The sequence below is a fragment of the Notamacropus eugenii genome, chromosome 1 (genome assembly GCF_028372415.1).
Source record: "Notamacropus eugenii isolate mMacEug1 chromosome 1, mMacEug1.pri_v2, whole genome shotgun sequence".
Taxonomy (NCBI): domain Eukaryota; kingdom Metazoa; phylum Chordata; class Mammalia; order Diprotodontia; family Macropodidae; genus Notamacropus; species Notamacropus eugenii.
The window spans coordinates 411,365,142-411,381,813 of NC_092872.1; the positions used below are offsets into that span (position 1 = coordinate 411,365,142).

Genomic DNA, 16,672 nt, shown 5'->3' on the forward strand with positions numbered 1-16,672 from the left:
TTATTTACCAGATAAAACTTTAATATGAAGGAGTAGAAATGAACTTTAATAAACTTGATGTGGAGCTACTGGAAGCTTCAACTTACAAATCTGTCAACCCATCTGACATTGTCAACCTTTCTCCTGAAAAACCTTATGCTTTGTTTTGGTGGGATTTCCAAAAGGCAGGTGGAATACAATCTCCCACTACCCTGCTCAATATCCTTCTGTTTTCATTCAGTTGTGAAAGAAAATGTCCTCAAGTAGGGAGGGGCTGACCTTCAGAGTTGAAGCCCTAGCCACCAGTCACTGTTCTTCCTCTTCTTCTCCAAGATATCTTATAGCATGAAACAGGTGCTGAATTAGCTCCCCTTCATTGATTTTTTGGTGGTGGCAACTCACGAAGACTGTTAACTGAGGCATAAATGGATTATTTTCTGCATCAGGAGATGGAACATCTACATGGAAGAAATCATAGATAACATTATCATAGATCTAGAAGAGATGTTGGAAACCATTTGGTCCAAATTTTTCATTTTATAACTGAGGAAACTAGAAACTGGAATAGCTAAGTGATTTGTCCATAGTCATATAAGTGGTAAATATAAAAAGTTTTTTTTTTTTTAATATTGCAGATTCCATTTGATAGAAATTAAAATTGGAGACATTTTTGGCTAAATGCATCCAGGTAAAGACCATGCACACTCCTTTTTTTCCTCTTCTAAGGAGAGAGAATCCAATGAAAGGAAAAGAAGCCATGAAGAAAACAAGCTCAATAACAATAATAGAAATAATTATAAGGTATTCATCTTCCATTTTCTCAGTTCATAAATGGACCCTTCTGACCTCAGGCCTGTGTCTGCCTTTACTACTTGCTGCCAATTACCTGTGAGGTAACTTTTTGATTATAGCCATAAATAACTCTGGTCTTATCACTTTTGTCATGTCCCAATTAGTGGAAAGTAGTTTTCTGGTTTTGGGATCCGCTGACCATAAGAGAATATGCCCTTGATGTGACTCTCTAAATCTTAAAAAAGGGTGAGAAGTAAGCAGGAGGTGAGGTGTCTCCTCAGCCTTTCCTTCTAGTTTGGTAGTAAATGAATAAATGGATGAATGAATGAATATAAAAGCATGTATTAAAGACTTACTCTCTGCAAGGTTGTAGAGCCTAGGCATTTGGCTCCTGCAGAATAGTGTGTTATTTTTGCTTCTTCATTTTCTCTTAGAGAAGAAGGAATGTATACATTGAAGAACACAGTCTTAGTTTTGTCCAAGCCTCCATTTGCCCTATGGCCGTATGTATGAAAACAGGTATTAGATCCCATCCCTTCCAGATAATTGAGATAAGACCAAAATGGAGTAGAGTAGAATGAGCCCTGAATTTAGAGTCAGTTGTCTCAGTTTGAGTCTTAACTCTGATATTTCCTAGTTTGTAACCATGGGCAAGTTAAATGTGTGCCAGTGCTTCAGACCTCAGCATCCTTATCTGTAAGATAAGGAGATGAGGGGGTAGATGAGCTGAACTCTCAGATTCATTCCAATTTTAAAATAGTCTAATTCACATGAAAAGAAAATTCCCCTGCCTTTTTCTCTACATCCCTTCACCTTTCTCTCCCCTGAATTTTCCAGATCTATTCAAGGTATTCACATGTGAGTCAACCATATCTATTGTCATGGCTTCCAATTTCTCTAGCTCAGCCAGAACTTCTTGAATTTCAACAATGATATAGCAAGAAAAAGATATTTGATCAGGCCAGACACAAACAGAACAATGAGAAATAGACAGCAAATTTTCTCTGTGTTCAAACCAGAACAGATTTTCTCATATTGTGCTTATAAGAAAAATGTAGATATGCTCATCATAATTGTATATTTCTTTTTTCCTATCTAGAATCAATCAATCAATCAAGAAGAATTTATTAAATTAATACTACGTACCAGGCATTGTGCTAAGTGCTCAGGATACAAAGACAAAAATGAAACAATTACTTTTCTCAAGGAATCAACATTCTCCTAGATAAAATTGTACTAAACATACTTATTAAATACAGCAAGTTATCATTGTGAAAATAGACAAGTTCTACCAGATACTTATGTGACTATGTAGAAGTCACTTAACCTCTACCAGCTTCCATTTCCTCACCTACAGATTTAAAGGTTTGGACCAGGTGATTTCTCAGACCCCTTTCAGTTATGAAAGATAAGGCTTTATGATCTTCTATAATACCTCTCAGTTATCTCAGTTCCTCTTTATTCTAAGAGCAGTTGATCCCCCAATCAATTAATCAATAGGTCATTTATTGAGTACCTATTACATACTATACCTACTATATACTACATACAATCTTTATGTTAATATACAAAAACAAAAGTGAAACAGTTTCTACCCTCAGAATTTTGAGAATCTACCTGTAAATGCAGAGCAGCTAGGTGGCACAATGATTAAAGCCCTGGGCCTAGAGTCAGGAAGACTTGATTTCAAATCTGGCCTTACACACTTGATAACTGTGTGATCTTGGCCAACTCATTTAATCCCCGCTTGCCTTAGTGTCTTCAAACGTAAAATGGAAATTATCAGAACACTTACTTTCCAGAGTTGTTGTAAGGATCAAATGAGATAATTGTAAAGTTCTTAGCATAGTGCTTTCACATAGTAAGCACTATATAAATGTTAGCTAATATTATTATTAGTGTTATCATTATCTAGGGGTACAAAGTGTACATATATAGGTAAATGCAAACAAAGATTCAAAATAAATACAAAATAATTTTGAAGGAAAACCACATGCAGCTACAGGAGGAGATCAGGAAAGACTTAATGTTGAAGATGGTACTGGAGCAGAATATCAAAAGACTCTAGTGTCATATGTTCTCAAAATGAGTGATGCTGCCCTTTGCGGATCTCTGGAATCTTCCGGGGGGTAGGGGGGCAGTAGTAGCCTCAGATGCAATCATTGAATGAAAAAAAGGAGAAAGTGGAAGTATAAAGAAAGAAGAGGAGAGAAGAAAATTTCTACATATTTCATCTGTTGTGTAACAAAGTTAAAATCATAGTTATTGCATTATTTTCCAAATAAACCCACAAAATGTAAGTTATAACTGATCAGTGGTCAAGTCCTCCAAAAGGTAAAGAAAGTGTTGGCAGGTGAGCATTTTGTATATTCAGCATGCATCAGTAGAAATATGTACTTGTGGTGACTTGTTTACAACATGATACTACATGTTGCAATATTATGTCAATGTAATTTCAATGCAGAAAAAACACAAATTTATAATAAATTATTAAATTTAAGATACAGATATAATTTAATATTTATAATATTTATGAATATATTATGTAAATATAGATATATTTAATATTTATAATTTAAGAATTGTAATTTTGAAATGATGCAAATTATTTTTTTAAAAAACCATTAAAGGGTTAAAGAAAATAGATTTCTAGGGGGACACTGAGTATTTTATTCAAAAGGGGGCAGTAGGCCAAATAAGTTTGGGAACCTCTGCTTTAATAGGAGGATATTAAGTGGGAGTACATTTTGGTCAGACTGCAAAGTCAGAGAAGCAGAATTTTAAGATTAATTTGGGTAAATTACAGTATGAATAAAGGAGAGTATGCTGTAATAAGGCTAAAAAGTCAAAAGGGGTCAGGTTCTGAAGAGTTTTAAGTGTCAAACAGAAGTTCATTTGATCCTAGAGGCAATTGGGAGCAACTGGTATATATTGAGAGGAGTAACATAGCAGACTTGCACTTTTTGGAATATGTGCTGAAAATAAACTACAAGAGAGACAATCTTGAGGAAGGCAAACTAATTAGCAGGCCTTTGCAATAACTTAAATAAGAGGTAAGGAGGGTCTTAACTAGGGTGAAGGTTATGTGAGTAGTGAGGCAGAGATATACAGGAGAGATGTGAAGAGATAGAAGTGATAAGATTTGACAACTGATTGACTGGTGAGGAGAGGAAAAGATGACACCAAAGCTATAAATCTCCATACCTAGAATGATGGTGGTTCCCTTGACATAAGTAGAAAGTGTGAAAGAGGGGGAAAAGTTTGAGAAAGATGAATTCTATTTTCAGATGTTAGGTTTGAGATACTGTGTATCCAGTTTGACTTGCCCATTAGGCAGCTGGTGATATTGGATTCGAGCCCAAGTGAAGAACTAATCCTGTATGTAGATTTGTTAGTTTTCTACATAGACGTAATTAGTTTCAAGTGGGCTGATGATATCATCAAAAGAAAAAGTATATAGAGAGAAAAAGGATATTTTCCTAGAACCTGGGAATATACTCACACTTAGGAAGCATGATTTGGATAATGATCTAACAAAGAAGATTGAAACAGAGTGGTCAGACAGACATAAATAGAATCATTTCTATTGAAGCAAATGATTAAAATGAATACTATTGTGCTATATAAAATAATGAGTAGGTATATTTGAGAAGGTAAGAACAGTGTCACAAAAACTCAGAAACCCATGAAAGAACATCATTTATGGATTCCATAAATACATCTTTGTCACATTTCTAATCTTGGAAGAGACAAATGCAAACATGTATGTGCATACAAGATACATACAGTGTTAAATGGGAAGTAATCTCATAGGAAAGGTACTGGGTTGAGCAGGAGGTACCACCAAAGGCTTCTCACAGAAGGTAGAATTTAAGCTGAGTCTTTAAGGAAATCAGAAAAGCCAGGAGGTTGCAGTGAGAAGGGAGAAAGGAGAGTATTCCAGTATGGAAGGAAAGCCAGTGAAAAGACAGAAACACAAGATGGATTGTAATATTTGAAAGATAGCGGGAAAGCCCGTATTGCTGTATTGTAATGCATGTGGTGGAGAATAAAGTCTAAGAAAGCAGGAAAAGTAGAAAATGTCCATGAAAGGCTTTAAAAGCCAAATAGAGGCTTCTATATTTGATCATGGGAGTAAAGGGATTATATTGCATAGTGAGGTGGCATGGTCAGAACTGTACTTTAGAAAGAAGACTTTGTTAATATTCTAAAAATGTTTTTATTTTATTTTTCTCAATTACATGTCAGAACAACTTATAACACTCATTGTTTTAATAATTTTTGAATTCTAAATTCCCTTTCTCCCTTATTCCCTCCTTGAGAAGGTAAGCACTTTGATATAGATTACACTTGTGCGATCACATAAAACGTATTTCCATTTTAGCTATGTTGCAAAAGAGAACACAGACAAAAAAACAGAAAAATATTATTATTTGATTTACTTCAGACTCCATCAGTTCTTCCTCTGGAGGTGGATATCATTTTTCACCATAAGTCCTTTGGAATTGTCTTTGGATGATTCTAAGAATAGTTGTCATTCACGGTAGGTCACTTTCCACTATTGTTGTTATTGTGTACAATGATCTCCTGAGTCAGCACACTTCATTTGCATCATCTCATGTAAGTCTTTCAAGGTTTCTCTGAAATCATCCCGCTCATCATTTCATATAGCACAACAATATTCATTTTAATCAGTTGCTGCAACTTGGTCAGAAGTTGCCCAATTGATGGCATCCCTTCAATTTCTGATACTTTACTCCCACAAAAAGCTGCTATGAATAGTTTTGTGTATATAGGACCTTTTCTCTTTTCTTTGATCTTTTTGAGATACAAACCTAGTAGTAGTATTGCTGCATCAAAGGTTATATAGGTCTATAGCCTTTTGGGCATAGTTCCAAATTGCTGTCCAAAATTGCTGAATCAATTGACAACTCCACAACAGTGCCTTAGTGTTCCAATTTTTCCACATCCTTTCCAACATTTGTTGTTTTCTTTTTCATCATATTAACCAATCTTGTAGGTGTGGATGATACATCAGAGCTATTTTTATTTGCATTCCTCTAATCAATAATAACTCAAAGCATTTTTAATATTAGTATTGATATCATTGATTTCTTCTTCTGAAAATTGTGTTCATATCCTTTGACCTTTGATTGATTAAGGAATGACTATTTTCATAACTCAGACTCAGTTTCCTATATATTTGAGAAATGAGGACTTTATCACACAAACTTGCTATAATAATTGCCCTGCTTTCTTTCTAATCTTGGCTGCATTTGTTTTTGCTCTTGCAAAACCATTTTTTAATTTAATGTAATCAAAATAACTCATTTTGCATCCTGTAATGTTCTGCCTTCATTTTTGTCATAAGTTCTTCCCTTATACCTAGATCTCACAGGTAAAGTATTCCTACTCCCTTAATCTTGTTATATGATATCACCCTTTATGTCTAAGTCATTTACCCATTTTTATTTTACCCTATTATACAATATGAGAGGTTTTGCATTTTTCAAACATTAGATTACTATGGTCATTTATTACTAGGTATTGTATACATAATCTCTTCCTCTAATTCATCACTCTGTTTCTTAGCCAGTAACAGATTGTTTTCATTTGTTGTTGTTAAGTTGAATCAGTCATGTCTGACTCTTCATAATACCATTTCAGTTATTTTTTTTGTTGTGTTGTGTTTTGTTTTGTTTTAGCAAAGATACTGGAGTGGCTTGCCATTTCCTTCTTGAGCTTATTTTATAGATGAGAAAACTGAGGCAAACAAGGTTAAGGAACTTGCCCAGGGTGACACAACTAATATGTGTCAGAGGTCAGATTTTCATTCAGGTCTTCCTGACTCCATGATCAATACTATATCCATTACACAACCTAGCTGCCACAATTTTCATGATTATCTCATTATAATACAGTTGGAAATCCAGTTCTACTAGGCTAACTTCTTTTACATTTTTTCCCATTGCTGTTTTGATATTCTACTATGTTATTGATTTTTTGTTTTTCCATATGAATGTTATTGCTTTTTCTAGCTCTATAAAATAAATTTTAGTAATTTGATTAAAATGGCATTGAATAAGTAAATTCATTAAGGTAAAATTTTCATTTTTTATTATATTGGCTCAGTCTAACAATGAACAATTAATATTTCTCTAGTTTTTTAAATCTGTCTTCATTTCTGTGAGAAGCGTTTTGTAATTGTATTCATATAGTTGCTAGGCTTGTCTTGTCAAGTATAGTACCAAATATTTTGTATTGTCTGTATTTTATTTTAAATGAAATTTTCCTGTCTCTTTCTACCAGACTTTGTTAGCAATATAAAGAAATTTTGAGGATCTATATGGGTTTTTTTCAATCCTGCAACTTTGTTAAAGTTAATTGTTTCAACTGTGTTTTTAGTTGATTTTTAAGGATTCTCTAAGCATAACATATCATCTGCAAAGAGTGATAGTTTTGTTACCATGTTGCCTATTTTAATGCCTTCAATTTATTTTTCTTTTCTTACTGATATAGCTAGCATTTCTATTATGCTATTGAATAGTGATATCAGGCATCCTTGTATCATCCCTGATGTTACTGAGAAAGCCTCTAGCTTATCTCCATTATAAAGAATGCTTGCTGGTAGTTTTAGATAGATACTACCTATCATTTTAAGGAAAACTCCATTTATTGCTATGCTCTCTAATGTTTTTAATAGAAAGAAGTAAGGTGTTTTCTCAAAAGTTTTTTTTTTCTGTATCTATTGAGATTATCACATAATTTTTTTCCTGTTTCTGTTATTAATATAGTCAGTTGTATTGATGGTTTTCCTAATATTGATCCAGACCCTCATCCCTCTTGGTCATAGTATATGATTCTTATGAGATATTGCTGTAATCTCCTTGCTAGTATGTCATTTAATATTTTTACATCAATATTTACGAGGGAAATTAGTCTATAGTTTTCTTTCTCTGTTTTTACTCTTCCTGGGTTAGATATTAGCACCATAATTCTGTCACAGAAGGAATTTTGTAGGACTTCTTTGCCTATTTTCCCAAATACTTTATATGGTATGTGAAAAGAAAAATGTTCTTTAAATATTTGGTAGAATTCACTTGTAAATTCATCTGGTACTTTTTCTTTTTTTCCCCCTTAGGGAGCTTGTTTATAGTATGTTCAATTTATGTTTCTAAAGTAGGGTTATTTGTATTCTATTTCCTCTTCTGTTTATCTGTGCAATTCATGTTTTTATGTATATTCATCCATTTCACTTAGATTGTCAAATTTATTCACATATAATTGGGCAAAATAATTCCAAATAATTGTTTTGATTTCCTCTTAGTTGGTAGTGAATTCAGTCTTTTCATTTTTATTGTTTAATTTGGCTTTCTCCTTTTTTTAAATCAAATTAACCAATAGTTTTATTTTGTTGTTGACTTTTTTTCATAAAACAAGCTTCCAGTTTTACTTATTAATTTAATGGTTCTGTTTTACTTTCAATTTTATTATTCTCTGCTTTGATTTTCAAATTAATTAAAGATTTTAAATTTATTCTTTTTAGTACTTTTTAAAAAAAATTTCCTACCCAATTCATTGATTTGCTCTTTTTCTATTTTATTAAGGAAGTATTTAAAGGTATAAATTTTTCCCTAAATACTGCTTTGGCTGCATCCCACCAATTTTAGCATGTTGTCTCATTGCTGTCATTCTCTCTAAACTAAATTGTCTCTAATCTATGGGGCAGAGTAGAAAGACTCATATACTCTAATGTTCCTGCATAGCCCCCAAAATACCTGTAAAAAATGACTCAACAAATCCTAGAACAGAAGAAGCCACAGAACAACAGAGAGGAAGAGGCTTGCAGCCAAAGGTAACCTGGAAGGCCGAAAGGAAAGGTCTATCTTATGGGACACTGAGTGGAGCAGAGCTCATCTCTAGTCATGTGGCACTGGGAGGAACAGGACCTGAACAGACCTCCAGGGCAGAATTCCCAGTAGGGAGGGTCCCAGATCCCTCAACCTACAAGTAACAAAGAAAGCTCCAAAAGTCAGTGTGCGAGGGCTTTCCCAGCTGGGAGAGAGGGGAGCAGGTTTCACTCAGCACTGGCACCATGGGGTGCTAGTGATGGCAGCAGCAGCAGGCAGCAGGCAACTATACAGAAGCAGCCTGGGTCCATTGTCCAGAAAGCTCAGCTTAAAGCCTCTGGCAAAATTGAGCAGCTGATCTGAATCTCAGCACTCAGTGGTGGCTCAGCACCCACCTGAAGCCCCTGGGGGAGTTGAGCAGCTGATCTGAATCTCAACCTTGAGCACCTCACTGGGGAGAGGAGGAGCACTAGGACCCTCCTTTTGACTAAGGATTCAGAAGTCAAGTAACTGTCTGGGAAAATGCCCAAAATCGGGAAAAAAATAAGACCATACAGGTTACTTTCTTGGTGAACAGGTCTCCTTCCCTCCTTTCAGATGAGGAAGAACAAGGCATACTGTCAGAGGAAGCCAAGGCCTCTGCCTCCAGTACCTCCAAAATGAATAAGAAATGGGCTCAGGTCATAGAAGAACTTCAAAAGTATGTCAGCAGCCTGCTAAAGGAGAATAAAAAAATACTAAGGAAGAAAACATCTTTAAAAAGAGTCTAACTCAATTGGAAAAAGAGGTCCAAAAACCAATGGGGAGAAGGAGGTTTTAAAAAGCAGAGTTAGCCAAATGGAGAAGAAGGATCAAAAGTTCACTGAACAAAATAGTTCTTTAAAAGAAAGAATCGAGTTCAGGGGAGTGAATGACTGTGAGATAAACTAAGAAGTCAGAAAACAAAACCAAAAGTTTGAAAAAATAGGAGATAATGTGAAGCATCTCATTGGAAAAACAACAGACCTGGAAAAGAGATCCAAGAGAGACAATTTAAAAATTATGGGACTACCTGAAAGCCATGATCAAAAAAAGAGCCTAGACATTATCTTCAATGAAATTTTCAAGGAAAACTGCCCTAGTATTCTAGTCCCAGAGGGCAAAATAAATATTGAAAGAATCCACAAATCACCTCCTGAAAGAGACCAAAAAAGGGAAACTCGTAGGAATGTCGTGGCCAAATTTCAGAGTTCCCAGGTCAAAAAGAAAATATTGCAAGCAGCTAGAAAGAAACAAGTCAAGTATTGTGGAAATATAATCAAGATAACACAAGATCTGGCAGCTTCTACATTAAGGGATTGAAGGGCTTGGAATAGGATACTTGAGAAGTCAAAGGAATGGGGATTAAAATCAAGAATCACCTACCCAGCAAAACTGAATGTAATACTTCAAGGAAATAAATAGTCATTCAATAAAATAGAGGACTTTCAAGTATTCATGATGAAAAGACCAACTGAATAGAAAATTTGACTTTCAAACACAAGAATCAAGAGAAGCATGAAAAGGTAAACAGGAAAGAGAAATCACAAAAGAATTTCCAAAGTTGAACTGTTTACATTCCTACATGAAAAGACAACATTTGTAATTCTTAAGACTTTTCTCAATATCTGGGTAGGTGGAGGGGTTACACACACACACACACACACATATACATAGACAGAGAGTATGGGTTGAGTTGAATCAGAAGAGACGATATCCATAAAAAATTTTAAAAAAATTAAGGGGTGAGGGAGGAAAATGCTGGGAGGAGAAAGGGAGAAATGGAATAGGATAGACTATAACTCATAAAAGAGATAAGAAAAATCTTGTTCAATGGATGAGAAAAGGGAGAACGTGAGAGGGGAAAAGTGAAGCTTACTCTCTTCACACATGGCTTAAGGAGGGAATAATGCTCACTAAATTTGGTATGAAAATCTATCTTACACTACGGGAAAGGAGGGGAGGAGGGGAGAAGTGGAGTGAGGGGGATGATAGAAGAGAGGGCAAATGGGAGAAGGGAATAACTAGAAGTAATCATTTTTGGGAAGAGACAAGGTCAAATGAGAGAATAAAAAAGAGGGGGGATAGGGTAGGTTAGAGGGAAATATAGTTAGTATTACACAACATGATTATTATGGAAGTCTTTTGCAACAGCACATATATAGCCTGTATTGAATTGCTTGCTTTCTCAATGGGGATGGGTAGGGAGAGAAGGAGGAGAAGTTGGAATTCAAAGGATTAGAAACAAATGTTGAGGATTATTATTGCATATAGCTGGGAAATAAGAAACATAGGTAATGGGGTATAGAAATTTATCTTGCCCTACAAGAAAAGAGAGAAGAAGGGATAAGGGAAGGGTGGGGTGTGATAGAGGGAAAGTTGCATTTAGGGAAGGGGTAATCAGAATGCAAAGTATTAGGGGGTGGGTGGAGGGGAGAGATGGGGAGAAAAAATTGGAACTAAAATTTGGTGGAAATGAATGTTGAAATGTAAAAATAAATAAACAAATACAATAAAAATGTTTCTATGATTTTTTTTCTTTGATCCTCTCATTTTTTAGGATTTGATTATTTAGTTTCCAACTAATTTTCAATTTGTTTCCACAGATCTTTGCTGAATATAATTTTATTTGCATTGTGACCTGAAAAAGATAAATTTAATATTTCTACTTTTCTGCATTTGGTTATGAGTTTGCTATGCTTTAACACCTAATTAATTTTTGTGAATGTACAATATATAGTTGAAAAAGAGTGTACTCCTTTTTATTTCCATTCGGTTTTCTCCAGGAGAATATCATATATAACTTTTCTAAAATTCTATTCACCACCTTAACTACTTCCTTGTTTATATGGATTCATCTAATTCTGATGGGGGAACGTTGAGGCCCCTTACTTGAAGTTTTATAGTCTATTTCCTCCTGTAACTTATTTAACTTTTCCTCTAAGAATTTGGAAGCAATGCATTTTATGCACATGTATTTAATATTGATATTATTTCATTATCTATGGTACCTTTTACCAAAATGTAGTTTCCCTGGTTTTCTCTTTTTGTGAGGTCTAATTTTTTTTGCCTGAATTGAAGCATTCTGTTCCAGCCCCTTATTTTTACTCTGTGTGTCCCTCTGTTTCAAGTATGTTTCTTGTAAACAAAAAAAGGTTTTGGATTCTGGGTTTCTAATACATTCTGCTATTCAAATCCATTTTATGGATGAGTTCATCTCATTCATATTCACAGTTATAATTACTATGTATTTACCTCCATCCTATTTTCCCCTCTCCCTTGTTCTCCCTTGTTCTCTCCCTCTCCCTGTCCCTCTCACTTCCCCCCTTCTCTCTATCTCTCTCTCCTTTATGCCTCCTCAAAAATGTATTTTGCTTCTAACCACTGCTTCCCTTAATCCACCCTCTTTTTGTCAGTCCCTCCATTTCCAGCCCCCAGCATTCTCTTGTCCCCTTTCTTATTGGGGGTTCCCTGTTGGGTAAGGTAGATTTTTATACCTGAGTTTGTATGTTATTTCTTTCTTCTTTGAAGTGATTCCTATGAGAGCAAGATTCAAGCATTTCCTGCCATCATTTCCCATTTTCCCCTTTATTATAAAAGCTCTTCTTTGTGTGTGAGAGAATTTTCCCCATTTTATCTTTCCTTTCTCAGTATAACCCTATTTCTCATCCCTCCATTTTTTTAGATCATCTCATCATAGTCAACTTACACCTATGCCCTCTGTGTGTACTCCTTCTAACTACTCTAATAATAACTTTCTTAGCAGTTTTGAGTATCATTCTCCCATGTATCAACGTACAGAATTTAACCTTATTGAATCTCATATAATTTCTCTTTCTGTATTTATGTTCTTATACTTTTCTTGAGTCCTCTATTTGAAAATCAAGTTTTCTACCTAGCTCTGATCTTGTTATCAGGAATGCTTGAAAGTCTCCTATTTCATTAGGTATCCTTTATTTCCCCTGAAAGACTCTATTCAGTTTGGCTGTGTAAGTCACTTGACCATTATAGACCTCAATTTCTTCATTTACAAAATGAGACAGAGAGTCTAGATCGGTGGTGTCAAAGTCAAATAGAAACTGGAGGCCACCAAATCCTACATGAGGATCACTGTATGGCACATATTGACTTGCTTTTAAAAGGTAATATTATCCGTGTTTTATCTATGTTTATTATGTATGTTGTATTGCACTGTATTTATCATATTTGTATTTATTTCATTCAATATCTCCCAATTCCATTTTAATCTGGTTCATTTGGGAGTGTTGTGGCCTGCACAAGCATATAGGCCACATATTTGTAATCTCTGTTCTACATGATGTCTAAGACCACCCACCCACACCCACCCCTATCCTACATTTTATATATGATTTCATAGCAGACTATTTTCTTCATAGTCACACAAGTGACTAAAAGACATAGAAAATACAAGATTTTATCTGTTCTTTTTTAAGGGATTCACAATAAAATGTGCCTTTATAGATTCTCCTCAAACTATACATCTCACCTGATGAGATCATATGTCATTCCCTGACAGATGTAAGTACAGAAAACTATTCAGTGATCCTCTGAGAAGCATCAACCTGGAAGATTTATGCACTTCAAAAACATTCAATATCTTATTAAGGGTGTCCTATAGATCCTAAATGGAAGGATTTTCTATAGATGTTGAGATTCTCCATATAGTCTTGCTTGTGGTTTCTTTGGATTGATCACATCAAGACCCATGATAATGCAGAGAATCTTTAATAATAGCCATAATCATTCAAAAAGTGTCAGTCCAGTGAGCAATAGATAGAAATTACGAACCTATTGAAGATTCCATTTTGGATATATTGTTGCATATGGACAATGAATTGGATCCAGAATTAAATAGATTCAGACGGGATTGAATTGGAGAAGTTACACAACATTATCAATGACCACAGGTTGCCCCTTCACACATACACACACACACACACACATACACACACACACACACACGCAAACACTTTTATTTTGGTCAGTTTTTTGACTCTAAACCTTAGAATGTCTTAAGTTCTGAGGACTCAAAATGGCAGATTACCCAGAATACACTGCAAAGAGATGCTTTTAAGCTTCTGCTCCATCTCATTTCTTCCCACCTTCTCTAGGACAGCTCATTGATCAACTTATCCTTCCTATTCTTCCATGCACCTCCAATGTCTTAGTCACCACTTGTTCCTATTCCTTTGCCTACAAACCATTCTCAAGTTTGAGAAACAAGTCTTCCCTTAAACTTTTTATTTCAGTGAATTACTATCATTCATCACTTCTTTAACAGTGACTTTCTTCATCTTTATCCTCCTTGACTTCTTTTTACTCTTTGAAACTTGTGACCACTCACTACTACTGAGTGATCTTTTCCTCTTTAACTTCAGAGACAAAACATTTTCTTGGTTCTCCTTCTATCTGTCTCTCCTTTCCTCCTCTGCCTTTTTATTAGTGCTCTACACATATTTCCACAGTAGCCTCTTTCATTCTTGCTGCCACTCAACTTACTTAGCTAGCCCAGGTAAAGGCATAATGGAGGGAATAATGTAAAGAAAGAAAAATATTTCATTAATTCTTCAAATTAAGAATCAAGAAGTATAAAATATAATGTAATTAGAGATCATGTTAACAGTAGCATTGTATATTAAGAGAGGAAAGAGTGAGTCTGGCTGGGTCTATGTGGGATTGAAATTGTTGTATATCATTTTGTCTCTTATCTATGCAGGATTTCATGAGATTGCTAGAAGTGGGACCATTTTTTGTGGAAAAAAAGAAAGATGTAAGGGGTCTTTTTTATATGACATCAAGATGACAGGGGATAGACCTGCATATTTGGAATAGACATTAAGGAAGATGGTCTTTTCTGTGTGGGACAGTGATGAAAGAGGGATGCCCAATCTTTGTAGGATAGAGGTGAGATTGGAAAGCCCTGTTTGTGTGGGATGAATGGGAGGATACTGATCCTGTCTTTGTGGAATATATGTGAAAGGAGATAGCCCTTTCCATGAGGGATAGAGGTAAAAGGAGATAGCCATGACTACTTGGAATAGAGGTGAGTGGAGAATGACTCTCTATGCCTATATGTGACAGAGATGAGAATGATCTTGTATAGCAAGTTTCCCTCTTAGCAAAGGATCAGAGAAGCTGTTATTTAGCCCTCTCTAGAATAATTATATTAAGTTCTCATGCCGCGTCAGAAACAAAAAGTAGAATGCCCATTCTGCTAAGTTTACTTTTATTGCACAAGCAAATGGACAGACAGCACCGTGACCAAGGGCCCCAGAGCACTGGCTGAATGCAGCATGTGTCTCCACACCAGGATCATAGAGTCCGGGAAGAGAAGGATGGAAGACTGAAAATCAGTTTGTCCTTTCCCCAGCAGTTCAGGATTGTTCTGCACAGTAAATAATACGTGCTCAAAAGAGTTCCTTAATATATACAGAAGGGTGAAGGCAGATTTTCCAGGGCTGAGCATTTGAACCTTTCTCTCAAGGTTTCAACTAATTCATCATTTATTCTGGAAGAAAAGACAAAGACCACAGACTATGAACTCAGGAGTAAATCCAACAGATAATCCAGTCAGTCTCCTCTCTTTCCCATTGTCCTTTCTATTTCTTCCCAGCTCTCTCACATGTTTGAAAACAGCCTCAGAATAAACACAGACTCTCAGATCTGGAAGGTACCTTGGAAATCATTTAAGGTAAATCCTTATTTTTTTAAAGAAGGCACTAAATTTTAGAGAGAGGAAATGATGTAACCAAGATCTTATAGTAAGTTTGAATTAGATCCAGGCCTAGTAGTTGGGTCTCATGATAGAATCTCAATGAATATAAGAACTGTCCCCACTTTGAGTCTGTTTCTATCTCTGTAAAAAAGGGTGACTGACTAGAAGGCCCCTCTAAAATCTGGCTTCCTACTGCATAAGATTCCATCTAACAAAGAATTCTGTTCTGGTCTGGCTAGAGACATATGCCACTTCTAAGATCTGGGCCTCTTGCTTCTCTGGGAGGAGAAAATTGCGAATCTCCTCTCAATGAGGTCAGTTTCAGTTTCCCGAAGGTTCAGGGTTACATAATCCAAGCTGAGGGTCAAGGAAAGAACAAAGTAGAATTATGGATCTGACATTGCTGAACTTGGTGGAGAAGTCATTTATCCTCTCTGGGCCTCAGTTAAATCTTCTATAAAATGAAGTGGTCAGACTAGGTTAATTCTAAGTATCCTTTCAGCTTTAAACCCTAAGTTCCTATATTTTTACTTACAGTGCCTGAAGAATTCAGTGGAAGTGTTCCTAAAAGTTCATCTTCACACCTCCCTTCCCTGAGCATTCGGATATTGGTTTGATGTATCCTGAAACAAGATGACAAGGAAAAAAGAGACAGACAGACAGAAAGAGAGAGAGAGAGAAAGACAGAGAGAGACAGAGAGAGAGAGAGAGAGAGAGAAAGAGATGGTCACTATGAGCTAAGGTTTAAATTCAGTATGTTCATGGGCTCACAGAACTGAAGACAAGGGAAAAGCAGAATAGGGATGTGGCAGATTACTTGGTTGGTGCCCCAACAACATCTTCCATTTTTCTTCTCTACCTGGTTTTTGTTTTCTTCCCAATAGGATCCTAGAATATCTCCTTGAGTGTCCCTAGTAATCAATTGACTGGGAGTTAGATGACCAAGATACTAGTTCCAGTTTTGCTATTGCCTTCTATGTGGCTTTGGGTAAGTAACAACTTCTGGGAACCTTGCTTTCCTTTTCTATAAAATATATACAATAAAATTGCCTTCCAAAATATATTAATAATTAATAATAAATCACATTTGTATAATGCTTTATTATCCCACCTAGGTCTGCTTTGAGAATCAAATGATTAGTCAAGGGCTTTGTAATCTTAGTGAGACAGATATACATACACATATATGCATACACATGCATGTATATAAACATATGTGTGTAATGTTTGTATATAATGTATATATGTGTATATGATATGTGTTTATATATACATATTTACCTTAAGTATGTAACCA

The 16,672-nt window shown here is 35.4% G+C and overlaps 1 protein-coding gene across 2 annotated transcripts in view; it reads right to left on the reverse strand.

Moving 5' to 3' along the window:
* Positions 1-14,869: 14,869 nt before the first annotated feature.
* SPINK5 (serine peptidase inhibitor Kazal type 5) overlaps positions 14,870-16,672 on the reverse strand; it is a 66,904-nt gene continuing 65,101 nt past the window's right edge. For both annotated transcript variants that reach the window (XM_072631057.1, XM_072631056.1), the window contains 2 exons: positions 15,911-15,998; positions 14,870-15,168 (listed from right to left, as the gene is read on the reverse strand). In XM_072631057.1, coding sequence (XP_072487158.1) covers positions 15,160-15,168; positions 15,911-15,998 — 97 coding nt within the window. In that variant the 3' untranslated portion in view covers positions 14,870-15,159. The remainder of the gene's footprint in view (positions 15,169-15,910; positions 15,999-16,672) is intronic.